This window comes from Zootoca vivipara, chromosome 9, assembly GCF_965207765.1.
Source record: "Zootoca vivipara chromosome 9, rZooViv2.hap1.1, whole genome shotgun sequence".
Classification (NCBI taxonomy): Eukaryota; Metazoa; Chordata; class Lepidosauria; order Squamata; family Lacertidae; genus Zootoca; species Zootoca vivipara.
In genome coordinates, this window is record NC_142592.1 from 61,381,865 (window position 1) to 61,403,924 (window position 22,060).

The 22,060-nt window shown below is 47.0% G+C and overlaps 1 protein-coding gene across 1 annotated transcript in view; it reads left to right on the top strand.

Moving 5' to 3' along the window:
- IRAG2 (inositol 1,4,5-triphosphate receptor associated 2) overlaps positions 1 to 22,060 on the top strand; it is a 56,765-nt gene that overhangs the window by 14,282 nt on the left and 20,423 nt on the right. The window contains exons 10-23 of the mRNA XM_088677005.1: positions 99 to 155; positions 3,731 to 3,790; positions 3,900 to 3,964; positions 4,067 to 4,169; positions 4,641 to 4,754; positions 7,157 to 7,249; positions 8,431 to 8,594; positions 10,532 to 10,646; positions 12,693 to 12,855; positions 14,487 to 14,548; positions 15,022 to 15,093; positions 17,318 to 17,423; positions 19,079 to 19,220; positions 20,632 to 20,710. Coding sequence (XP_088533131.1) covers positions 99 to 155; positions 3,731 to 3,790; positions 3,900 to 3,964; positions 4,067 to 4,169; positions 4,641 to 4,754; positions 7,157 to 7,249; positions 8,431 to 8,594; positions 10,532 to 10,646; positions 12,693 to 12,855; positions 14,487 to 14,548; positions 15,022 to 15,093; positions 17,318 to 17,423; positions 19,079 to 19,220; positions 20,632 to 20,710 — 1,395 coding nt within the window. The remainder of the gene's footprint in view (positions 1 to 98; positions 156 to 3,730; positions 3,791 to 3,899; positions 3,965 to 4,066; positions 4,170 to 4,640; positions 4,755 to 7,156; positions 7,250 to 8,430; positions 8,595 to 10,531; positions 10,647 to 12,692; positions 12,856 to 14,486; positions 14,549 to 15,021; positions 15,094 to 17,317; positions 17,424 to 19,078; positions 19,221 to 20,631; positions 20,711 to 22,060) is intronic.

Here is a 22,060-nt window from a genome sequence, read left to right on the forward strand (position 1 = left end):
CGGGGAATACAGGAGACTTGGCAGCTATGCCTAAGGCTCCAAATTTAAAAACACAGGGGAGATAAGGCAAAACAGTCATTTCAATTCCTCTCCTCCAGATACAAGTACACCTGTATGAAAAGACGGTGGAGAATAAAGACGCCTCCATCCTCAAGGTGAGTAGCTCTTGCAGTGCTGCAGAGACAGACTTGCTAGGCAGTGTCTTGCTGGGCTGGATGCGAAAGCCATGGGAAGAGTGCTTTGGCAATGAAGGTTTAAGGGTAGTGGGATCGTAGGACTGAATTTGCACATCGCACTGTAACACTGACAGCCATTTCTCCAGCGGTTTGACTTTACCCCCCAAAGCACTCTCCTCCATGGTCTCTTGAGACAGACAGGTGCCAACCAATACTAACTAGAATAAAAGATGGGGGGGCAGGTAAGCCCCATCCTGCCTAATCGATCACATGATGTGATAAACACACACCATTTGAATGACAATGCCCATTAACTTTGGGGGCACCCGGTTCCCTCAAATATTATATTGGGGGGCTGAAGAGCCCTCGGCCCCTAGGAGCTGGCTCCTGTGTACACATACGTATATAATATAATAGCAAACTCCTTTTTCGAATGCCACCTTTTTCTATTTGGCCAAAACATCATCATCCATGTGCAAGGAAGGTGTGTTATTTGGCTTTGCAGGCTACAGTTGTACAAAAACCCCAAATAACACAATGTGGTCAGAGTATGCTTAGTGCGTACAGAATACAGAATGCTGATAGTGGGGTTTGGGGGAGGAAAACAGGGGTGGTGGAGGTGGAATGGCATACAGTCATACCTCGGTTTAAGTACGCTTCCATTTGAGTACTTTCAGTTTAAGTACTCCGCGGACCCGTCTGGAACAGATTAATTCACTTTCAATTACTTTCGATGGGAAAGTTCACTTCAGGTTAAGTACGCTTCAGGTTAAGTACAGACTTATGGAACTAATTGTGTACTTAAACCGAGGTACCACTGTATCCTGAAAGTGGGTGTGACTGGTTGAAGCACACTGCAGTATTCTTGTTGCAGGTCTCCCTTGTCCTTTCCCTATAACCCAGTTGGCATCTTTACTTGGCCAAGCTGCATATTAGACTGACTGTGCCCAGCTTTCAGAGTGGCGGAAGGGGTCTGGTTGCTGCAAGCTCTCTGTGTAATCTTCTACAGAAAGTGACGAGCCTGAAAATGCCAGGAGCGTATCATGCAAACTTCTGCTTCCCTTCCCCTCCAGAATGCTTGTTTTGCATAGCTTTGACTTGCTCCTTCTCCAAGCACCTGTAGCTGATTTGAATTATGTAAAAAAAAAAAAACCCCACCATTCGGGTACATGTTCCTTCAAGCCAGGGGTGTTTTAAATAATGCTGCACATGAATTGGCTCACATGAAGCATCTTCCAGGATTATGGAAGCGCAGGGTGGGTGTTGACAAGCATTTCTGCAGGTGGAAACAGCTTGTTTCCTGTGTCTGAGCTTGGCTTCCTTGAGATGGAGAGCAAGGAGGGAGGGATTGTGGGTGACAAGGATAAGGAAAGGGTTAAGCTCATCCCTCTCTGAAAAGGCCACTGTCACCTAACTTTACATTAAGGAGCCACCACAGGTGGGCCACATGTCGGTCATGCAAAGTGTCATTTTTAACCTAAATATTAGAGAATGCAGTACAATCTGTCTTGCACTTTTCCTTTGCCTTCCTCTGAAAAACAAAGAGAGGCATAAGGGTTTGAGGGTCAGGCTGGTATTCTGCAAATGAAGCCCTAAACATGCCTGCAAAGTCTCATTCTGCAAGCTCATTGGATGTATTACGCTGCAGCCTCTTTATCTGGCGCCTTAAAAAAAATAGGTGTGTAGTTCAAACTAGGGATTGAACTCCAAATGTAGAGCTTAGTGCAGGGGCGTAGCGAGGCGCCGGGACACCCGGGGCGGGAAATTGCCATGCCCCGGGGGGGCGCGGCATCGCTACGTAATGACTCATGCGTCGCTACGTAGAGGGGGATCATAACCCCACCCCGGCGAATTCAAAACGGAGCTTGGACGCTCCATTTAGGCTCCGTTTTGAAGTCGCGGGGGTGCGATCCCCTCTATGTTGTACGCATGCACAGCATCCCGCTGCACATGTGTGCTAGGTAGAGGGGGATCGAGCCCCCCCCGCGACTTCTAAACGGAGCCTAAACTGAGCGTCCAGTCTCAGGCGCCGATCGTGGGGCAGGGGCGCAGCCCCGAGTGCCAACCCCCCTCCAGCAGGCACCCACGTGGCACCCAATTGCTCCGGCGCGCCTGCAGCTCCCCCCCCCGAGGCTGCCGTGCAGAGGCAAGGGGTGGGGGCGCGGCCCCAAGGGACACCCCCTCCAGGGCGCTGCCGGGGGCAGACCGCCCCCCCCCCGCCCCCCACTTGCTCCACCCCTGGCTGAGTGCAGAGCTTGCTTACAAACCTGCAGCTAGGAATCTCCCGTCTCCTGTCAACATATTCTGCATTTTTCTCTTCCTTCCTGCATCACCTGAATCTTTAGACTGAGTGCAAGCATCCAGTGGCTGTCTGGACAGAATGCAGAACTTGTCATTGTATGCCTCATTTGGATCTCTCTCTATGTTAACTGGAAATGTCATAGAACAAGCACGATCCCAAATGAGTGCATTCAAGGCAAAGGGACATCTTTGCCCCATGTTCTTGGCCAATCAGAATGGGTGATGCTGCGTCATCTGCACTAATCTCCTAGAAGTACTTTATGTGGAAGCTCATCTTCAATGTAAAGGACTGAATAGCTGTTTTCTGGACTCCTCTGAGCAGCAGAATGTTTGAGCAAAAAAAGTTGCTGGGGGGGGGGGGAAGGACCTGGAGACTTACAGAGTCTTTGTTGGGGATAGTCAGATCTCTTAATTTTAGTTTCTCATTTTTCCAGACTTGAATTTGAATTGACAATTTCTGCATTAGTTTCTTTTTTTTAAAAGCCTTCATGAAAATTAATCTGCAACTTCAACTTTTTCGTGCACATTACTTAATATACACATTTTTCTACACCGTTTTGCCCAATGTGCACATTTTTGCAAGCCATTTCCCTTAATTAAATGAATTTTATGTTGTGGCATCCTTTCACCTAACATGCGAAATTCACTGCACATTTTTTGGTTGCAAAACTGAATCGCAAAAAATTGAAGACGTGTGAATTTGTTGGCAGATAGCTATGTTTTGGTCCATGTATTGTTTGAGGAAGTACAGATTAGGCCGGCTTGCATTAAAATGTGAACCAAATCTCTCTCCCCCTGCAATCCCGTATCTGTTTCCAATCTACAAACTGACCATGGGAGATAGATGGATGCATTGCTGGCTTGTAAAACAGCAGTTTTCCAAAAGGCTCTGCAATGCTTCTTTCCTAGCCAGATGAAAAAGCCAGACTTCTAATCCAGGTCCAAGATGCATCCAAATGGCTAAAAAGGTCCAATGCATGTGCAAAAACTAGTACCCACCAGCCATCAAAAGCTGTTGATGCTCCTTCAAGCAAGCATTTTCTGGCAATCACTGCCTTATTAAACAGCTTTAAGAAAGATCAGTCCCTCATTTTTCATGGCCATGACAATTTTATTTTAACTAAGTCGATCTGTTAGGAATGGGGTTTTTTTTGTATGGAGTCAGCTTCAGAAATTGTCTCAATGCCTTTAGTTCCCCCCCCCTCTCTCTCTCTCGTCCCTTACTTCTAATTCAAACACTTCCACCTGTGCAGAAGGACCTGGATATTCAGGAGCTGAAGTCTACCCTCAAGGAATACACCTCGGTAATAGAGGTACAGTTGCCATAATTTGTTTGGGAGCTGGAGGTAGAAGAGGGGTGCTTTATTGGGGGGGGAGTTGCTTGCAGGTTGTGTCTTGAGAGAGTTTTGTGTTTTTCTGTAGACCCTGCGGGTGGAGAAGAATAAATTGGTGAACAACATTCAGCAAATGCAGCAGGAGTTGATCTCGTGAGTACTTTTGCACTCCAAGGAGGCAAGATTCAGTGCCCTTATAACGAGACACGCTCTTGGAGCTTCGCAGATTTAATTCTTTGACTATCCTTCTGCTAGGAATGGCTTCAACTTCCCCTTGATATACAAATTCAACAGCAGCATCCTTGAAGGGAGCAGTTCTTTGCGCTGCGAACTGGAACTTGCCCAAGAGCAATCGGAGGTGGGCGCTTTTAATTGTATCTTACCTGCTTCTCCCTCTTGGTGCCCCAGAGCCAGTTCCTCCAATGTGACTGGGAAGCGAGGCAAAGACTGCTACCTTGCTGTGTTCCAGACTGTCGCACTTTTGCACAGATCTCTGGCACATTTCTGTGCCTTAGGATAACAAGTGCGCCTTTCTAAATAAGCATTTAGTTGCACATGCAGCTAACACAACTGCGTCTAGCTTCCCAGCTCCTTCTCCCTTCGCTGTAACCCCCCCCCCTTGCTGGGTTTTAGACTGGAAGCTTCTCGGGGCACGGGCCTGCCTTCACATACTCTGCAAAGTACAGTATAAATAAATGACATCCAGCCAAACGGCAGTGCAACTTGGAAGGAACAGTTTACGTCCAGGGTAGCCTCTGGCTAGTGTCGAGACTTGGCAGATGTTTGAGCTTGTATCATATGGCCCCTTTCTGATTGCTTTGCTATGCAGGTCTCTGGAATTGATTGGACTGCACTGGATGAATCACTGGACAGAGAGGTTTTGCTGCTTCTGCAAGGGCCAGAGAGAGTGGGAGAAAAATTCAAGGCCACTGCTCAGAAACTGGTATGGAAAAAGTCTGTGGATGGAATAGCAAATGTAGAACTTGCAAAACCATTCCAAAGCTTTTGCTCATTTCAGAACCTGAGCAAGATGCTTCTTCTCATCCTCCCACATGTAAATCCTTTTCTTCTTATGCCAATTCATAACTATTCACAGTATGTTAGTCCTGAAAGAAGCATTTGGAGAGGTGCAGGAAACCTAGATTCTTCTACGACTTGGGTGTGGCTTATACTACCCTTCCCCAATCTTGTGCCCCCCAGGTGTTTTTGGACTACAGCTCCCATCATCAATGACCACTGGCAGTGTTGAATAGGACTAATGAGAGTCCAACAGCACCTTCAGGGCTCCAAGTTTGTTTGTGTGTTGACATCTGTCTATCTCGAGCGACAATAGGAGTGCGCCTCCAGGGGTGAAGCCGAAGTGAGCTCCCCGGAGCACAGGACTGGGCAATGTGTATGGAGGACCTGGGCTTCCCAGACAATGAGACCCAATCTCAACCTCACTGAGGTGGTCCAAAGGAAAGCAGAGCAAGACATTTGGCACCAGCTTGGCTGAAGGAGTTGCTGAAAGGAGGGCATCCTTCCAAGGTGCCACCCAACAGTCTTAGGGACTCCACTCCGGATTTGTGTAGGGTTTACTCTGTGGCCTTTTGTTCTCCTGAAGATATACTGCAAGTCAACGGAGGTTTTGTTGTTGCTTAGTCATTTAGTTGTGTCCGACTCTTCGTGACCCCATGGACTAGAGCACGCCAGGCACTCCTGTCTTCCACTGCCTCCCGCAGTTTGGTCAAACTCATGTTCGTAGCTTCGAGAACACTGTCCAACCATCTCATCCTCTGTCATCCCCTTCTCCTAGTGCCCTCCATCTTTCCCAGCATCAGGGTCTTTTCCAGGGAGTCTTCTCTTCTCATGAGGTGGCCAAATTATTGGAGCCTCAGCTTCAGGATCTGTCCTTCCAGTGAGCACTCAGGGCTGATTTCCTTCAGAATGGATAGGTTTGATCTTCTTGCAGTCCATGGGACTCTCAAGAGTCTACTCCAGCACCATAATTCAAAAGCATCCATTCTTCGGCGATCAGCCTTCTTTATGGTCCAGCTCTCACTTCCATACATCACTACTGGGGAAACCATAGCTTTAACTATATGGACCTTTGTCGGCAAGGTGATGTCTCTGCTTTTTAAGATGCTGTCTAGCTTTGTCATTGCTTTTCTCCGAAAAAGCAGGCGTCTTTTAATTTCGTGACTGCTGCCACCATCTGCATCTAAGCGGAGGTTTAGGATCAGAGTTTTCCTTCTTCTTCCCAGGTTGACAAGCTCCATCTGCCCCTCACTTCCCTCTGCAGCACATGCAGAAACCAAACCACCTTCTTGGACCCACCATTGGTCTCATCCGCTGAGTTCACCACAGCCTGTCTTCGCATGCAGGGGAAGTCCCTAACTCACCAAGGGTTTGAGGCCCATCGGCTCCTCACACCTAATTTACCCAGCCAGTTGAAGCCGTTTTTGAGGTGTGGCCACTGTCGCATGCTGACAGCTTCTAGGAGCCACAGGTGAGAGCTGAGTGCAAGGTGGGGACCAAAGGTGGACAAACTGCCCCCAGAAGAGCACAACATGTCCCCCACCAGAGGCACTACCCCTACCCTAACACTCCATACACCACATTTGTTTGCTTATAGGCTTTTGAATAGGTGGGGAAATATAGATGCTGAGACCACATAACACCGGTCTTGAAAGATCTACATTGGCTCCCAGTACGTTTCCGAGCACAGTTCAAAGTGTTGGTGCTGACCTTTAAAGCCCTAAATGGCCTCGGTCCAGTATACCTGAAGGAGCGTCTCCACCCCCATCGTTCTGCCCGGACACTGAGGTCCAGTACCGAGGGCCTTCTGGCGGTTCCCTCATTGCGAGAAGCCAAGTTGCAGGGAACCAGGCAGAGGGCCTTCTCGGTAGTGGCGCCCGCCCTGTGGAACGCCCTCTCATCAGATGTCAAAGAGAAAAACAGCTACCAGATTTTTAGAAGACATCTGAAGGCAGCCCTGTTTAGGGAGGCTTTTAAGTTTTAATAGATTATTTTATTTCATTTTTTTGTTGGAAGCCGCCCAGAGTGGCTGGGGAAACCCAGCCACATGGGCGGGGTATAAATAATTTGTTGTTGTTGTTGTTGTTCTTGTTATGTATGCTTAACTGTTTAGCGGCTTAGTCCTTTTAAAGCAGTCCTATTCCTTCACAGGCACTGCATATAACTCTTTTAGAGAAACAAATAGCCTCTCGTTGCTAAGTTTCCACATCAAAAGAGCTGCGCAGGATTGAATCCTGAAGTTATGCAAAGTTCAAAGGCCCTTGGGGGGGACAGGGCGTGTTACCGTTTAGATGTGAAAGTTCACGGGACGTAACCTTTTCTTTACAGAAACAAGAACTTTCTCGAGTGGAGGAAATAGCCGCCCTGCAGGCAGAGGGCTTTGAGGCAAATATGCAAGAAGCCCATAAGAAGAAGCTCATGGTAAATGTTACTGAATGGCTAGAAAGGGTGCTTTAGGACACCTCCCTACTGTCTGAATTACAAGGGCTTGGGCGAAGTTTGCAGGGATGTGTACTGGCACAAAATTATCCCCCTTTGGGATTTCGGAATTTCTTTCACAAGGCAGTCCTTCACATTTTTAACATTCACACTTAGTTCATTCGTATTCTTGATCTCGACTTGTGTTTCCAGAAAGGAGCCTACCATTCTGAAATCAACTGGGACCCTGTTGCCCCCTAGGGTGCTTGGCAGAAGGTGTGAATTTTTCTCCCCCACCTGCCAATTTCAGGTTATGGCTAGGTTTGGGGTTTGTTTCCCCCCCCTCAATTTAAGTGAATGGAGAGTCTTGGCACTTCCGACAGTGGCAGACTTGGGTACTGTGGCACTCTGTGCAAGGCCAAAAATTACCTCACCATCCCCCTTCGGCTGCTTTCCTGAAGTGAGGCGCTGGGTTTTGGGAGGGAGGCATGAATCTCTGATAGGGTGCTAGAGCCCTCCAACCTTCATCCCAAAGCTGAGAAAGCTCTAACTAGGCTTTGGGAAGGAGATGGGAGGACTCTAGGACCCTGATGGAGCTGAAGCAGGATGTGCCCCGATTGGCTGTGTAGTTCTGAGAGAGTTTTCCCTCTGTACATTTGGTTGAATGCTTCCCTGCTATGTATGAGGCCTCAAGTAAGAAAGACGAGACCTCTATTCCTTTCTCCTCAAATTATGTGCCGTTTTTCATCCACCTGAGCACTGTAAAGTCTTAACAAGATTTTTTCCTCTCTCTGGACTCTGCATTATTTAAGGGGCTTCGCTAACAGGAGGCAAGCCAGCCTCCTCTTAAGGACCTTTGCAGCAATGCTGTACTTTGGGGGGGGGGTTCAGGTGACTTCATTTCCCCATCCCCCAACATAGGGACCGCAGTCTGCCTCTCCCCACCCACCATTCCAGCAAAATAATTCCCAGTAAGCAAATACAAAAGAGAAAGCAGAACAAAGGCATTACTTTGCAGTTATTACATTCAGGTTAATTTTCATGTGTATTAATTTGATCCAAACTTAAATGGGAATGGGGCTTTTTCAGGTTAAACCAACACACATTCATAGCTAATAGCTTGCTAAGTATTTCTTCTGAACACTCCTTATTGGGTTCTTTTTCTTGTTAAAATGTCAATACAGGAGCTCAAGCAAGATCTGGTGAAGAAAAGAACTCTTTGGCTTCAGAGACTTGATCTCTTGGAATCTCAGAAGGACTCATTGGACAAGGAGCTTATAAAGATGGCGGGAAACCTGAGGAGGATGAGAACTGAACAGCTGCACTTGAAGAAAGCACTTTCATCCAGGTTATTTCCCCCTTCCCTTCTCCTTCTTTTAGTTTTTTTTTTTTAAGTATGTGTGTTGGGGATGGCGGAGAAATATGATTCAGATTGCAACTTTCACTTCCTGAAGCAACAGGCAAACCGAAACACACAGACGTCCTTTGAGATTTGCAATGCAGTTCTTAAACCAAAATATACGCACATCAGGTTGAAAGTCGTGGGCACTGGCCAAAAGTACACAGAAAAAGTGCACTATACTGGGGGAAATGGTTTGCAGAACAGCTGTATATGGCAAAACTGCATAGCAAAGTGTGTGCACTAGAAGAAACGGAATGTTTGAGAAACTTTCACGTGAGTGTTTCTGGTTTTTAATTGCAAGCCTGCAGAAATGTGGCAAACTAAACTTACTACTGGAAAAATGAGAAATTGAGAGAAAACAGATTTGTTCACAGTAGTGTGTGTGTATATCAGGGGCCCCAAACTAAGGCTCGGGGGCCAGATGCGGCCCAATCGCCTTCTAAATCCAGCCTGCGGACGGTCCGGGAGTTGAATTACATGAGTAATTCAACATGAGTTGAATGTCTCCTTTTATTTTAAATGCATCTCTGGGTTATTTGTGGGGCCTGCCTGGTGCTTTTACATGAATAGGATGTCTCCTTTGATTTAAAATGCATCTCTGGGTTATTTGTGGGGCATAGAAATTCGTTCATTATTTTCCCCTTCAAAATATAGTCCGCCCCCCCCCCACAAGGCCTGAGGGACAGTGGACCGGCCCCCTGCTGAAAAAGTATGCTGACCCCTGGTGTATATATTGCTGTGAGTCCCAGGGTGGGGTGGGGTCAGTCTGAATTATACTCCTGGGTCCCTTCCCAAACAGTGATCCTGTATTTGTCAGGTTAGGGATCTGGAGGAGGAGGCTTGCTAAATAGGTCAAGGTCATGTCCATGGAAGCTCAGTTACGTATCCAACACCTGCACCTTCAAGGAATGAGCTCGGTTCCTACCAGAGGCGCCAAGTTGCCTCCATGATTGAAGCGGCCCAGCGCACGTTGCTCACGTGTGACATCATGCATCACATGTGTGTGCCATCACATCCTCTGGAGGAGGATGAGTGCTCTGGCAGAGCCGGGTGCTAAAGCTGTGATGCGGGGGGGGGGCCCTCAACATGGAGGGAGCTGGGCTCCCTTCAAACAAACATGGAGGGAGCCAAAGACATCTCAGCCCCCTAGATTGCTGCATCTGGTTGCCACAAAGACCATTTTTTTCTCACTCCGCCTGGCTGGATGCCACATCATGGAGCAATGGGTCAGCATGTCTGGCTGTTAATCAGAAGGCTGGTGGTTGGAGCCCACCCAAGAATGGCTGTAGGCAGGTTTCCTGCATTGCTGGGGATTAGAATAGATGACCCTCAGGGCCCCTTCCTACTCTATGATTGTATTATCCTAGAATGGAGAACAATAGGCCAAGCAGGGCTGGGTATGTGAGAGTTGTGAGAGCGAGAATTTCAGCTGAAGCTGGAGGAACAGAGACATGTCTTGTGTTGTGCTAGATTTAGGGCTCCCCGGAAACCTAATGGAGAAGCAAGATCTGTTGGGACGTTAATGCTTGATTTATTTTTTTCTACTTGGGAAATTGCTTGAATTCTGAAACTCTTTGCTAATCTGACGTTTGTGCCTAAGGCATTTGACTCTGTTGAATGGGACAAATGAGTCCCAGTGTGTCATGGGCCCAATTACTTCTAAGTGGTGACAGAGAAGAGGTGCCTGGTAGGAGAAAGGGAGTTAGAAGAACTGAACCTGCACAGGTGTAGGAGATGAGCAGGTGTACCCAACAATGTTTCTAGGTTTGGACTGGCCATATACCATCAAGCAGAATTTGAAGAGGAAGCAATTACATTTCTGAGCACCGCTGCTCTAAAACCCTCTGCGTGCCCTCAAGCTCCTCTTGCCTTATATCCCTTAGGCAGCATGAACTGGAATTGGCCAGACAGCTGAAAGAGGACACTGTGTCAGAAGGAGGCACCTTGAGATCAGCACTTCAAGAGCTAACCCAACAACTTGAGGATGCCAGCAAGCGGGTAAGTGCAGCATGTTGTGCTGCTCTTGCTTTTAAGACTTTGCATACAGGAAGATGGAAGGAGGACAACTTTGGAGGACAAGAGCAGGATGTGGAAGACACTGTCTTGTTTGGAGCCTCAGAGAAGGAAGGCCTAAAACTGAGGCAGGGACACAAGAGACAAATCCTATTACAGAGTGGCAATTGGATTTCCATATCCTGCTTTGCATGTGTGTGCGATGATTCAGCATCTCCTGTTTTGAGGTACTTACTGTGCTGGTGGTGGTAGGACACTAGAGCTTCTTCCTCCCCCTCCTTTTTCTTTAAAGGCAGCTGACTCTAGTGCCCTCTGAGTGCCTCTGGGAGCATAGGAAGCTGCCTTTTATGGAGTCAGACCAATGGTCTATCTAGCTCACTATTGTCTCCACTGTCTGGCATGGTCTTACCTGAGGTTCCAGGTAGGAGTCTTCCCCCCCCCCATCCCTACCAGGATTAGACCTGGGACCTTCTGCATGCAAAGCGGATGGTCTACAACTGAGCTATGGCCCTATTCTTAAAGGCAGCAGAAGCCAGAGTTCTGCTTCTTGTGCTGAGTTTAAACTTTAAAAATAAAGAAGAGGAAAAGGGAAACTGTTATGTACTGAGCTGAATCATAGAACAATAGGATCCAGAATCAGCAGTCTGATTGGCCCGCAGGAGCCACCCAATCCAACTCCGGGTGGAAGTGAATCCGCAACCTGATTGGCCTGCAGGAGCAGCCAATCAGGCTGCTGGCAGAAGTCAATCCACAAACTGATTGGACCACAGGTGTAGCCCTGAAGTAGCCAATCACGCAAAGCCCATTGTGTAAATAATGTATATAAGCAGATGGTTTTGGGGAAAGGGCATTCTTCTCCTCTTCTTCTCCTTGATGACTAAGAGCTGAATAAAGAGCATGAAATTCACTCTCGACTCCGAGTATATTTCAGAAACCTACCCCAACACAGAGTTGGGCATGTCCCCTCCATCTAAAATGGAGTAAATTGCTGCACACTCCCCAACAGGGGCCTCCTTTTGCTCCATTTTGCTGTTGACCTGAAATCCCCACCCCACTCCCCAAATTGCATGAAACCTGAAATGGGGCAAAAAGAGTCCAGCCCTATCTATGGGGGGGGAAGGGACCTCTGGGATAGCTCAATCACTAGAGGAGGAGACTGTTAATCTGAGGGTCATGGGTTTGAGCCCCCATGTTGGGAAACCCTGGTCTACATAACTAAAAAAAACCTCTGCAAATCTCCAAGCTTTTAGGCAGCAAATCTTTCTCCCAGCCCTACCTGCAAGTGCCAGGATTTCAACCAAGGAATCTTCTGCAGGCAAGGTGGTGTTCTCCTATCACTGAACTACAGTCCTTCCAATGAATCCGAATCCCATTGAAGATCGCCAACGTCTTGCCAAGTTTGGGCCCAGGGGTGAGGAGGGGGAGCTGATGCATCACACATCACAACTCCAGTGCGCATACATGTGAACTTGGAGAGCATTGGTGGGACACAACCTGGTGTTCTTTTCCCTGCTTCACACAGAATGCAGCTGCTGAGATCGTTTTGATCTGTTGATAATGGTAACGCTTCAACACGCAGTGTTGGGGAAGAGGTCTCTTGGTGGTGAAATGAGAACAAGGGCTTTACGAGTGGAGCCTTATCTTCGTCTATGAAGTGATGGAGGGCCTGACCTTTGTGGTTGCTGCAAGGTAGCCCTTGCAGAGTGCATCCTGTGTGTTTGGGGAAAAGCAGAACCTGTGCGTTCGCTGGAACTTGCAAAATTCTGAATGCAGAGGAAGTCTAAGCTGAGAGAAGGGGGGTGGTGACTTTTAAGTGCCTTACGCAGGAAAGAAGCGACTTGGCACATACGTCTGCTCAGAGAAAACCAACAGAACCTGCGAGTGTTAAAGCTATATGAAAAGGCAGATCTGCAGTTCATTGCTTCCGGAGAGATCGAGCAGATGCATTTCGGCTTTTGTTTGCATGAGGTCTGCTGAGCGGTCTAGAAGGGAGTCCCTTGAAACTTTGCTGACTTGCTGTTGCCCCCGCAGGCTAAGGATCAGGAGAACGACCTTCACGCTGCCAGCCTGGAAGCAAGATCTTTGCAAAGGGAGCTAGAAGAGAGCATCGCTGAGCAAACAAACCTCCGGAGTGTAAATATAAACTTAACACGCACTTGCCAGGTGCTGGAACTGAAAGCTAAAGAGCAGAGCAGTAAGTATCGCTTGAAGTTACTCTTTCCGAGACTTAAGGGCAGCTGGCATGTGTTCTTTTGCCTGAATGAAAATTGGAGTGCTCGCTTCACTCTGGTTTTTGTCCTAAAATACCCAATCTTAAAATCAAATTTTGGTATTTTGTTTTGTTTTTCATTTTGAGCCGAGAACCATATTGCAAAATTCGGAGAAGTACAAAATTTCAGAGCATCTACTTGTGCAAAGAGATGTGCTTATTAATGGGTAAAAATTATCCAGTGTCCATGCACTGGGAGCGATTTGAAGGATCCAATTGGAGCCACAAGGCTGAACAACCTGACACTCCTTACCCATCTGTGCACTGGAACACATCTAAGAATTAGTGCCTCAAATACTGCTGCTTGGAGGAGGCAATTTGTTTTGGTCTATCTTCTTGGATACTGTCCAAGTGTATTTTTGTGCTTCGAACAACTTTTCCTCATGCCTCCAAAGAGAACTTGGTGCAGACTTCCTCTATTAACAAAATGTTAATACAGGCATATCATTGGTGTCTATTCGGAATCTCGCTCAGAAATCAACATTTGCCTGTCCATATGTTTTTACGTGACAGTGGTCCCAAGGTCTGTTGTGGCTTTGCCACAGTTTTTTTACGTCTTGCTATTATTGTTGGTGCCATATATATATGAATTCCTGAATATCAAAGTCCAAGTTTGGGGCACAAAATATGTAGCAAAATAAAGTGTGGAAAGATAGACTGTTAGACCTTTAAAATATGTGTCTCCAAGTGAGTTCCAAAATTTCCCTCTCCCCACAATATAGGAAAAGACTACATGTTTGGTAAGTTAAAAATTGGTTTACTTACAAGCTCTTCAAAGGTCGGATTCATATGCTTTTGCATACATCAGTCAGATAAGTTGCACGGGCAGTAAAACATAACTTACGTACAAAGTAGTGAAAGTTCCTAGTTTATTGGTACAGTGGAACCTTGGTTTATGAACACCTCGGTTTACGAATTTTCAGTTTACAAACGCTGCAGACCCATCTGGAACGGATTAATTCACTTTCCATTACTTTCAATGGGAAAGTTCACTTCAGTTTATGAACGCTTCAGTTTATGAACAGACTTCCAGAACCAATTGTGTTCATAAACCAAGGTACCACTGTATAGGAAGTCAAGAGTGGCTGGTAAGAGTTAAGCTGAAGCGACCAGCTCAGTCCTCTTCACATGCTGAGCTTCTAAGGCAGGCTTCCTCAAACTCGGCCCTCCAGATGTTTTTGGCCTACAACTCCCATGATCCCTAGCTAGCAGGACTAGTGGTCAGGGATGATGGGAATTGTAGTCTCAAAACATCTGGAGAGCTGAGGTTGAGGAAGCCTGTTCTAAGGTAGTCTGCACAGGGAACAATAGGCTTGATTACCTATTTCCTCCCAAGGTAAGGGAAGTGACATGGCTAAGCCTGACAGCACAGCTTACTCTATGGTATTAACCCCTTCATGCATTAATTAGACTTAAGCATGTTGGTTATATGTGGCTGGTTATCCCACCATTTTTGTACTCATCTTGGTGGACTGCTTTTATTTTGGCTAAAGAAGACAAACTCTTGTAAAATTTGGAAAGTTTCTGATCAATCCTTGCAACGTCTTGCTTCTTAGCTGCTCTTGACTCGCTCAGGCAGAAGCATTTTGAAGGACTGTTGTGTGGAGTTCTTTGCCAGGTATTATTATTATTATTATTATTATTATTATTATTATTATTATTAATGCAAAGTTAGTGAACCCGAGCAGAATTGTGGCAACATCTGGGGTTTGCTGGCTACCTTACCCATCCCAATTTTACAGTGTTCTACACTGCAAGCTTCCTTCCAAGATGTTCTGTTTGCTTGCTGTAGTGTAGGAAGTTGCCCTGCACTTAATTGGACTGTTTGTCCCTCTAGTCTTTCCCAAAAGTCTCCTCCCTGGAGATGCCAGGGATTGAACCTGGGACCTTCTGCATACAAAACAGATACTCTGCCACTGAGCTAGGGCAGTCCCCCCCTTCCTCTCTTGCTCCAAGCATTGACATGTCACCTCTAGTGCTGTATCGTCAGATAGAATATAAGCCAAACCTCCAAAACGAGCTGGTATGTGATGTCAGGACCATTTGACCAGGATACTAACACCCTGCTGAAAATTCTTTGAATTAAAACAGAGCTGTGCCTGTGATGATGAGAGTTCTTCGTCCGGCCCAAATGTAAACGAAGAGATAAGAACAGAGCAGAAGGTAAGCCCTAGCAGCTCCTGACTCTTTAACGGAGAGCGTGCGTTGTGTGCAAGAAGTGGAACAGGAAAAAGTAGCTTCCTCTTATGTGAAGTTCAACTTTTCACCATTTGAAAACCCCAAGGCAGAGATGATGAAATTCATGAACGTTTAGGTACATCAGCTGGGTGATATATCAATACAGTGGTACCTCGGTTTTCGAGCATCTCAGAAGCCGAACGTTTCGGAACCTGAACAGCGAAAACCCAAAAGTAGTTGCTTCCGTTTTTGAATGCGGCTCAGAAGTTGAACAGCTTCCACTGTGTGTTTTTCTTTTTTCTCCATTGACTTTGCCGACTGCCCTTTGTGCCTCGGTTCTCAAACATTTTGGAAGTCGAACGGTCTTCCAGAACAAATTAGGTTCGACAGGTACCACTGTATAGCGTCCAAAACCGGTTTGAAGTTCACGTTGTGATAACTGTTTCATAATATTTGAGCTGGCAATATATCGCAAATCACAATGTGTGTAAGGGCTAGGCGTTATCTGGTTTTCAACATCGCAATAGCTCACCAGCTAAACATCATGATAACTCACCAGATAAGTATCGCAATAACTCACCAGCTAAACACTGCAATTTTATCAGCAGCTAAACCTCACACTATCACCTGCTAAACATTGCAATGTTACCACCAGCTAAACAGCGCAATGTGGCCCTATTGGTGAATCCAGGGCTAGTTCCACACTAGTGCCTTTTAGTGAGTTATTTTTCCCACAATTAGCTGGAAAGGAATTTAGAATAAAGTTCTATACAGCACTTAATGTAGTGATATACTCTCCAAAATGCCTTTCCCCCCACTGAGAAGATCCAAACTGGTGCTCTAGATTTAAACTGAGCTCTTAAAACAGAGATGTTCATTATACGCCTTTCAGTGCCAGTCGAAAACATTGCTCTTCAACTGGGCCTTTGGCTGATTAACATCTGGTGCCTTTTGAAATGTGTTGTGGGGTGTATTGTTTTGTGTTCGTTCTAATCCTTGTTATGTATTTTGTGGGGGGTTTTATGTTGTATATTGATGTTATTAACTGGGGTTTCCTCAGCCACTCTGGGCGGCTTCCAATACAATATTAAAATACAATAGTCCTCCAGATATTAAAAGCTTCCCTAAACAGGGCTGCCTTCAGATGTCTCCTAAAAGTCTGGTAGTTGTTTTTCTCTTTGACATCTGGTGGGAGGGCGTTCCACAGGGCGGGTGCCACTACCGAGAAGGCCCTCTGCCTGGTTCCCTGTAACTTCACTTCTCACAGTGAGGGAACCGCCAGAAGGCCCTCAGCGCTGGACCACAGTGTCTGAGCAGAACGATGGAGGTGGAGACGCTCCTTCAGGTATACTGGACCGAGGCCATTTAGGGCTTTAAAGGTCAGCACCAACACTTTGAATTGTGCCCGGAAATGTACTGGGAGCCAATGTAGGTCTTTCAAGATCAACAGATGAAGGGGTGGTATATAAATTTATGATGATGATGATGGTGATGATGATGATATATAATTAATAATAAACTGAAACTAAACTGAGGGCTCATTCACACATACCTTTTTCCTCATACTTTCTGGGTTCACACTTTCCTGGTCTTTGTCTGAGTGGTTTTTTTCCATTTTGCCCTCCTACTTTCACCAGGAAAACCAGTTCTTTGATGCTAATCAGAACAAATGGAAATTTGGGTTTTCTTGCATTAGACGGTGGGCTTTCATGGGGGAAGCAGCAGGGCAAAAAAGCAAATATAGTAGTAGTAGTAGTAGTAGTAGTAATAATAAATAATAATAATAATAATAATAATAATAATAATAATAATAATAATACACCTGCTCGGCTACAGATCGGAAAAATGTGAACTTGAGCCTAGAAAAAATGAAAGATAAATATTGAGTGTGGGTGAGCCAAAAATCTTAGAACTCAATGCTTCAAGATTTCTAGGGCTTCCTTAACAAAACCATCCCCATTCCCGTGAAGGAAACTGCAAAGTTATCTTATCCTCCTCTAACAATGGGGATGTCTTTGAGCTAATGCTCCGTTTTTTAAAAGGTGGGTGGAGATGGCTACAAAATTGTTCGTCTAACCCAAGTGCCAAGTGCTAGATTGCTCTCTATTGACAAAAGATCCATCAGCTAATCGCATGGCAAGTTCCGGGTTTTGGGGCGGGGCAGTGGGAGAAAGAAGTCTTATACCTTAACTTTTCCTTCTTCACTTAGAAAAACTGCTGCTACAAAGGAATCAGGTACCAAGAGAATCTGCTGTTTGACTTGTCCTGGTCACATGCTTCAAGACGCCGGTGCTTGCAATATTCTTCGCTACTAGGTAAGATTGAAAATATCTCCCCTTTTTTCTTTGAATGATTCAGTTCAGCAGGGGATAGTGTAAGCGGCAAAGAGAAAAACAGTGTAGAAGTACGGTTTTGGGGGTACAGGAGGCGGGCAGGTGTGGGGGACTCCCTGGTCCTGAATGGGGTAACTGTGTCGCTGAAGGACCAGGTGTGCAGCCTGGGAGTCATTTTGGACTCACAGCTTTCCATAGAGGCACAGGTTAATTCTGTGTCCAGGGCGGCTGTCTAGCAGCTCCATCTGGTACGCAGGCTGAGACCCTACCTGCCCGCAGACTATCTTGCCAGAGTGGTGCATGCTCTGGTTATCTCCCGCTTGGACTACTGCAATGCACTCTACGTGGGGCTACCTTTGAAGGTGACCCGGAAACTGCAATTAATCCAGAATGCGGCAGCTAGACTAGTGACTGGGAGTGACCGCTGGGACCACATAACACCGGTCCTGAGAGATCTACACTGGCTCCCAGTACGTTTCCGAGCACAATTCAAAGTGTTGGTGCTGACCTTTAAAGCCCTAAACGGCCTCGGTCCAGGATACCTGAAGGAGCGTCTCCACCCCCACCATTCAGCCCGGACACTGAGATCCAGCACCGAGGGCCTTCTGGCGGTTCCCTCATTGCGAGAAGTGAGGTTACAGGGAACCAGGCAGAGGGCCTTCCTGGTAGTGGCACCCGCCCTGTGGAATGCCCTCCCAGCAGACGTCAAGGCAATAAACAACTATTTTACATTTAGAAGACAACTGAAGGCAGCCCTGTTTAGGGAAGTTTTTAATGTTTGATGCTGTACTGTTTTTAATATTCGGTTGGTAGCCGCCCAGAGTGGCTGGGGAAACCCAGCCAGATGGGCAGGGTATAAATAATAAATTATTATTATTATTATTATTATTATTATTATTATTATTATTATTATTTATTATATCATAGCAAAAACAACCTAAAGCCCTTTCTTCTGAGAGCATCCTTTCAGGTGACAAGGAAGACTGGAAACTGGTTGCCCTGTGGTCAGCAGTGAGGACTGAAATACGTTTTAGGATAAACATGAAACATGCACCACCCAGACCTATGTTGATGAAAATAGGATACATTTTGGACCCTGTTTTGGAATGTGTCACCAGTCCAGATCGGGGGTCCCACACAGTTTTCTGGCTGAAAATCCCCCACTCACCCACCCACACCCCAACATGCAGTCTAGCCTTCAGTGAAATTTTCGTGGCCAGCTAGCTAGTTCAGCCCCAGGTGTTTTGAGAGGCCTCTGAAAATTGCCAGTTAGTTGGCCTTGTTCTGTGGGATTCTGGGAAAACAAGGTTACAACTTGTGGCCCACCCCATACATTTAAGGCACAACGAACACCCATGTTGACGCATATGGCCTCACCGAACTGTAAGTTATTAAGCGTGCTGTGATTTGTAGCTCTGTAGGGGGGGATACACTATAGTTCACAGGATTCCTTTGCGGAAAGCCGTGTCCTTTAAATCTACTCAGAAGGTGGTGAGCTCTTTGTTGGTGGAGGTTACTAATCAGAGGCTAGGGTGGTCATCTTGTTAGAGAAGCTATTGCAAGTTTCCTGCACGAAGCAGAGAATTGGATTATACGACCTCCAAGCCTTTCTATGATTCTATGTATGCTTTTAACAGATGCGTTGGCCCTTGACCCTCTCCAGCTGATCCAGTGGAGCTCTGTGTCCACGGCCTTTGAAAATACTAGATCCCCGTCTACCTCTGGGCAGAAACACCTGAGAAATGACTCCATCTTCGATGTGAATCTGGAGGGGCACAAGTAAGGCCAGTGGCCAAGTTTTAAAAATATAGGCTCCATGGGCAATTCTGCTCTCTGAATGAAGCTGGCATCTTGGACGGAAGTGCCTCCAACGTCTCACTCTTGCCATTGGCCAGGGAATAATCAGGGCAAGGATTGAGAAGCCCAAAGGTTCACCAAGTATAATGAGCAGAGCTGGCATTGGGGGGGGGTTTCCAAAAACTTCAGTCTGCCCTCAGCCTGTCCCAACCTGCCCACTTTTGAGGGGACCAGGCCAGGGGTTGGCATGGCCTCTCATCTTCCTCCTCCCTAAGTCTCAGTGTTGCAGGTGCAGAACTCAGCAAAAGGAGAAGGATGGAGACAAACCTAGATTTAGTGGGCCCTACCTCTCGTTGGCTCTGGATCCATCCAGTTGTTGCTCTCCCTGCCTCCTTCCCCCCTCCCCAATCCCAATGGGCACCAGCCACCCCTGAGAGCTGGCATTCCACATTTGTAAGCTAGTGAAATAATCATACACATTGCCATTTAAAGATGGGGAGCACTCTTAAGGCCATTATATCCAGAGTCTTAAATTACCGAGAGAGAGCTCAGTTGGTAGAACATTCAACTCTTAATCTCAGGGTTGTGGGTTCGAGCCCCATGTTGGGCAAAAGATTCCTGCATTGCAGGGGGTTGGACTAGATCAGGGGTCAGCAAACCTTTTCCTCAGGGGGGGGAGGTCCACTGTCCCTCAGACCTTGTGGGGGGCTGGACTATATTTTGGGTGGAATCCCCCCATGACTCTCCCCTCCCTTCTCCACAGCACCAGACGAGCCCCGGTGGCTGCTTACCTGTGCCTTGTGAGCGGCAGGGGCTGGTGGCGGTGGTGGAGGGATGATGAGCGGCGCGAAAGGGCTGGCTCCAGGGAGGGGCTGCTTAAAATGGCACTCAGCCAACTGCGGCTCAACAAAGCCCAGCCCCCTTCCTCCTCTAGGCAGGCCGGAGAGAAGCCAGGGGGAGGGAGGGAGGGAGACGGGGAAAATGGCACAGCCCAGACAATCAGAATCCCCATGTTGATCCACATGGCGATTCCCGGACCATCCGTGGGCTGGATCCAGACAGCAATTGGGCCGAATCCGGCTCCCAGGCCTTAATTTGCCGACCCTAGATGACCCTTGTGGCCCCTTCGAACTCTACAATTCTATGATTCTACCTGAACTATACCACTGGCTATGACACCTGGAACAAGTGGATGTCTGCCTAAGTCTGGCTTGTTTTCCTCTCTGGCCTACAGCCGCTTCCTCGACACTCTTTCTGCATCACAGCCAGTGGGCTTGTTCACCCATGTAAATGCTGTAGATAAAAATATCCCCTGTGCAGCTTGCTTTAGGGGTAATGATGGTGAAGCGCAATGCTCTGGCTGCCTCATGCAAATGAAGCTTTCTGCCGTCAGGTGCAATGCCCATTCTGTTGGTAACCAGTCCGATGCAGAGCTTGCCTTAGCCAGAAGGATGGATGCTGATGCTACCAAGGTTAGTCTTCTTGAGCTCAAGTTTTCCATTGGTTTTGAGTGACAGCACAGCTTCTCTGGGAGAAAACTGGATAGTTTAAATCCAGCGGGTGGTGGTGCTGGGGGGGGGCTACAGTTTGCCATGTGGGGAGAGAGCTTGTGGGGAGGGGTGCTGTGGCAGAATGGCTCCACGCCAGGTTTATTTTCCCCCACCCACCCACCCACATACACACACGATGGAGAAGCTTTATGGGTTCTGTCAGGGGGACAGCACTTCGCCCAGTGATAGCGTCAGCAGCGGGTCAGAAGGGAGAGGGGAGGACTAGAGCGGTATGGAGGGAGGGCTCCGAGATGTTGCTGAGCCCTTGCACCGACTCAGACGGCAAGTAGAGGAAGGAAGGCTCGGCGACGCAGCGGAGTCACAGCAACATCCCAGCCAACAAAGGGGAGATGGGACGCAGCCCCTTCCGACGCTTGATTTGAGGCGCGTGCCCAGACGTAGGGCGAAGGGGAGGCGTTTTGGGGTCCCCAAGCTCATATGTTGGACCAGAAACCGGAAGGCGGTATTGCCGGATTCTGGGAACGACTAGGCAGTCATGTTTTCTGATGTCTCTGCACTGTAAATAGTATGTACAATAAAACTCTTAAAGACAGAGTGGACTGGAGCGTCTTTACTCGGGAGTAGCCGCAACAATCCCCTGACAGGTTCATATTAAACTCTCTGAAATACCTGTATCCTGGTTCTTCTGGGAATGTTCTGCAAGACAATGCACTGTTGAAAGATGTGCTTAACTTTCATCCAGGGCATGAGCGGAGGAAATACCAGATCCACATTAAGTGTAATGCGATGTGTTGTTGTTTTTTAAAGGGGTGAGGCTTAAAAATCCTACCCACTTTAAGGTTGTGTATACACAATACATTTAAAGCATATCCACCCTCTAAAGAATCTTGGGAACTGTAGTTTGGTCAGGGTGCTAGGAATCGTAGCTCTGCAGGGGTTAAACTTGTAAACCAGACCTGTGCTCCTCCGATGAAGGGTTATGAGCAACATTTGAGCTATGAGCAGCAGAAGTAATTAGATTATAATGTTGTGGTTATGATGTAAATCAGGCATCCCCAAACTGCGGCCCTCCAGATGTTTTGGCCTACAACTCCCATGATCCCTAGCTAAGAGAACCAGTGGTCAGGGATGATGGGAATTGTAGTCCAAAACATCTGGAGGGCCAAAGTTTGGGGATGCCTGATGTAAATAGATAGAAGTTAAGGAAGAGCAGGAGGGGAGAAACAACGACTCCGTGGGAAACGATAAAAATAAGAGAAAAGACGAAACTGGGTTTTGATTGCATATGTTGAAAATGTTGAAATTTAATAA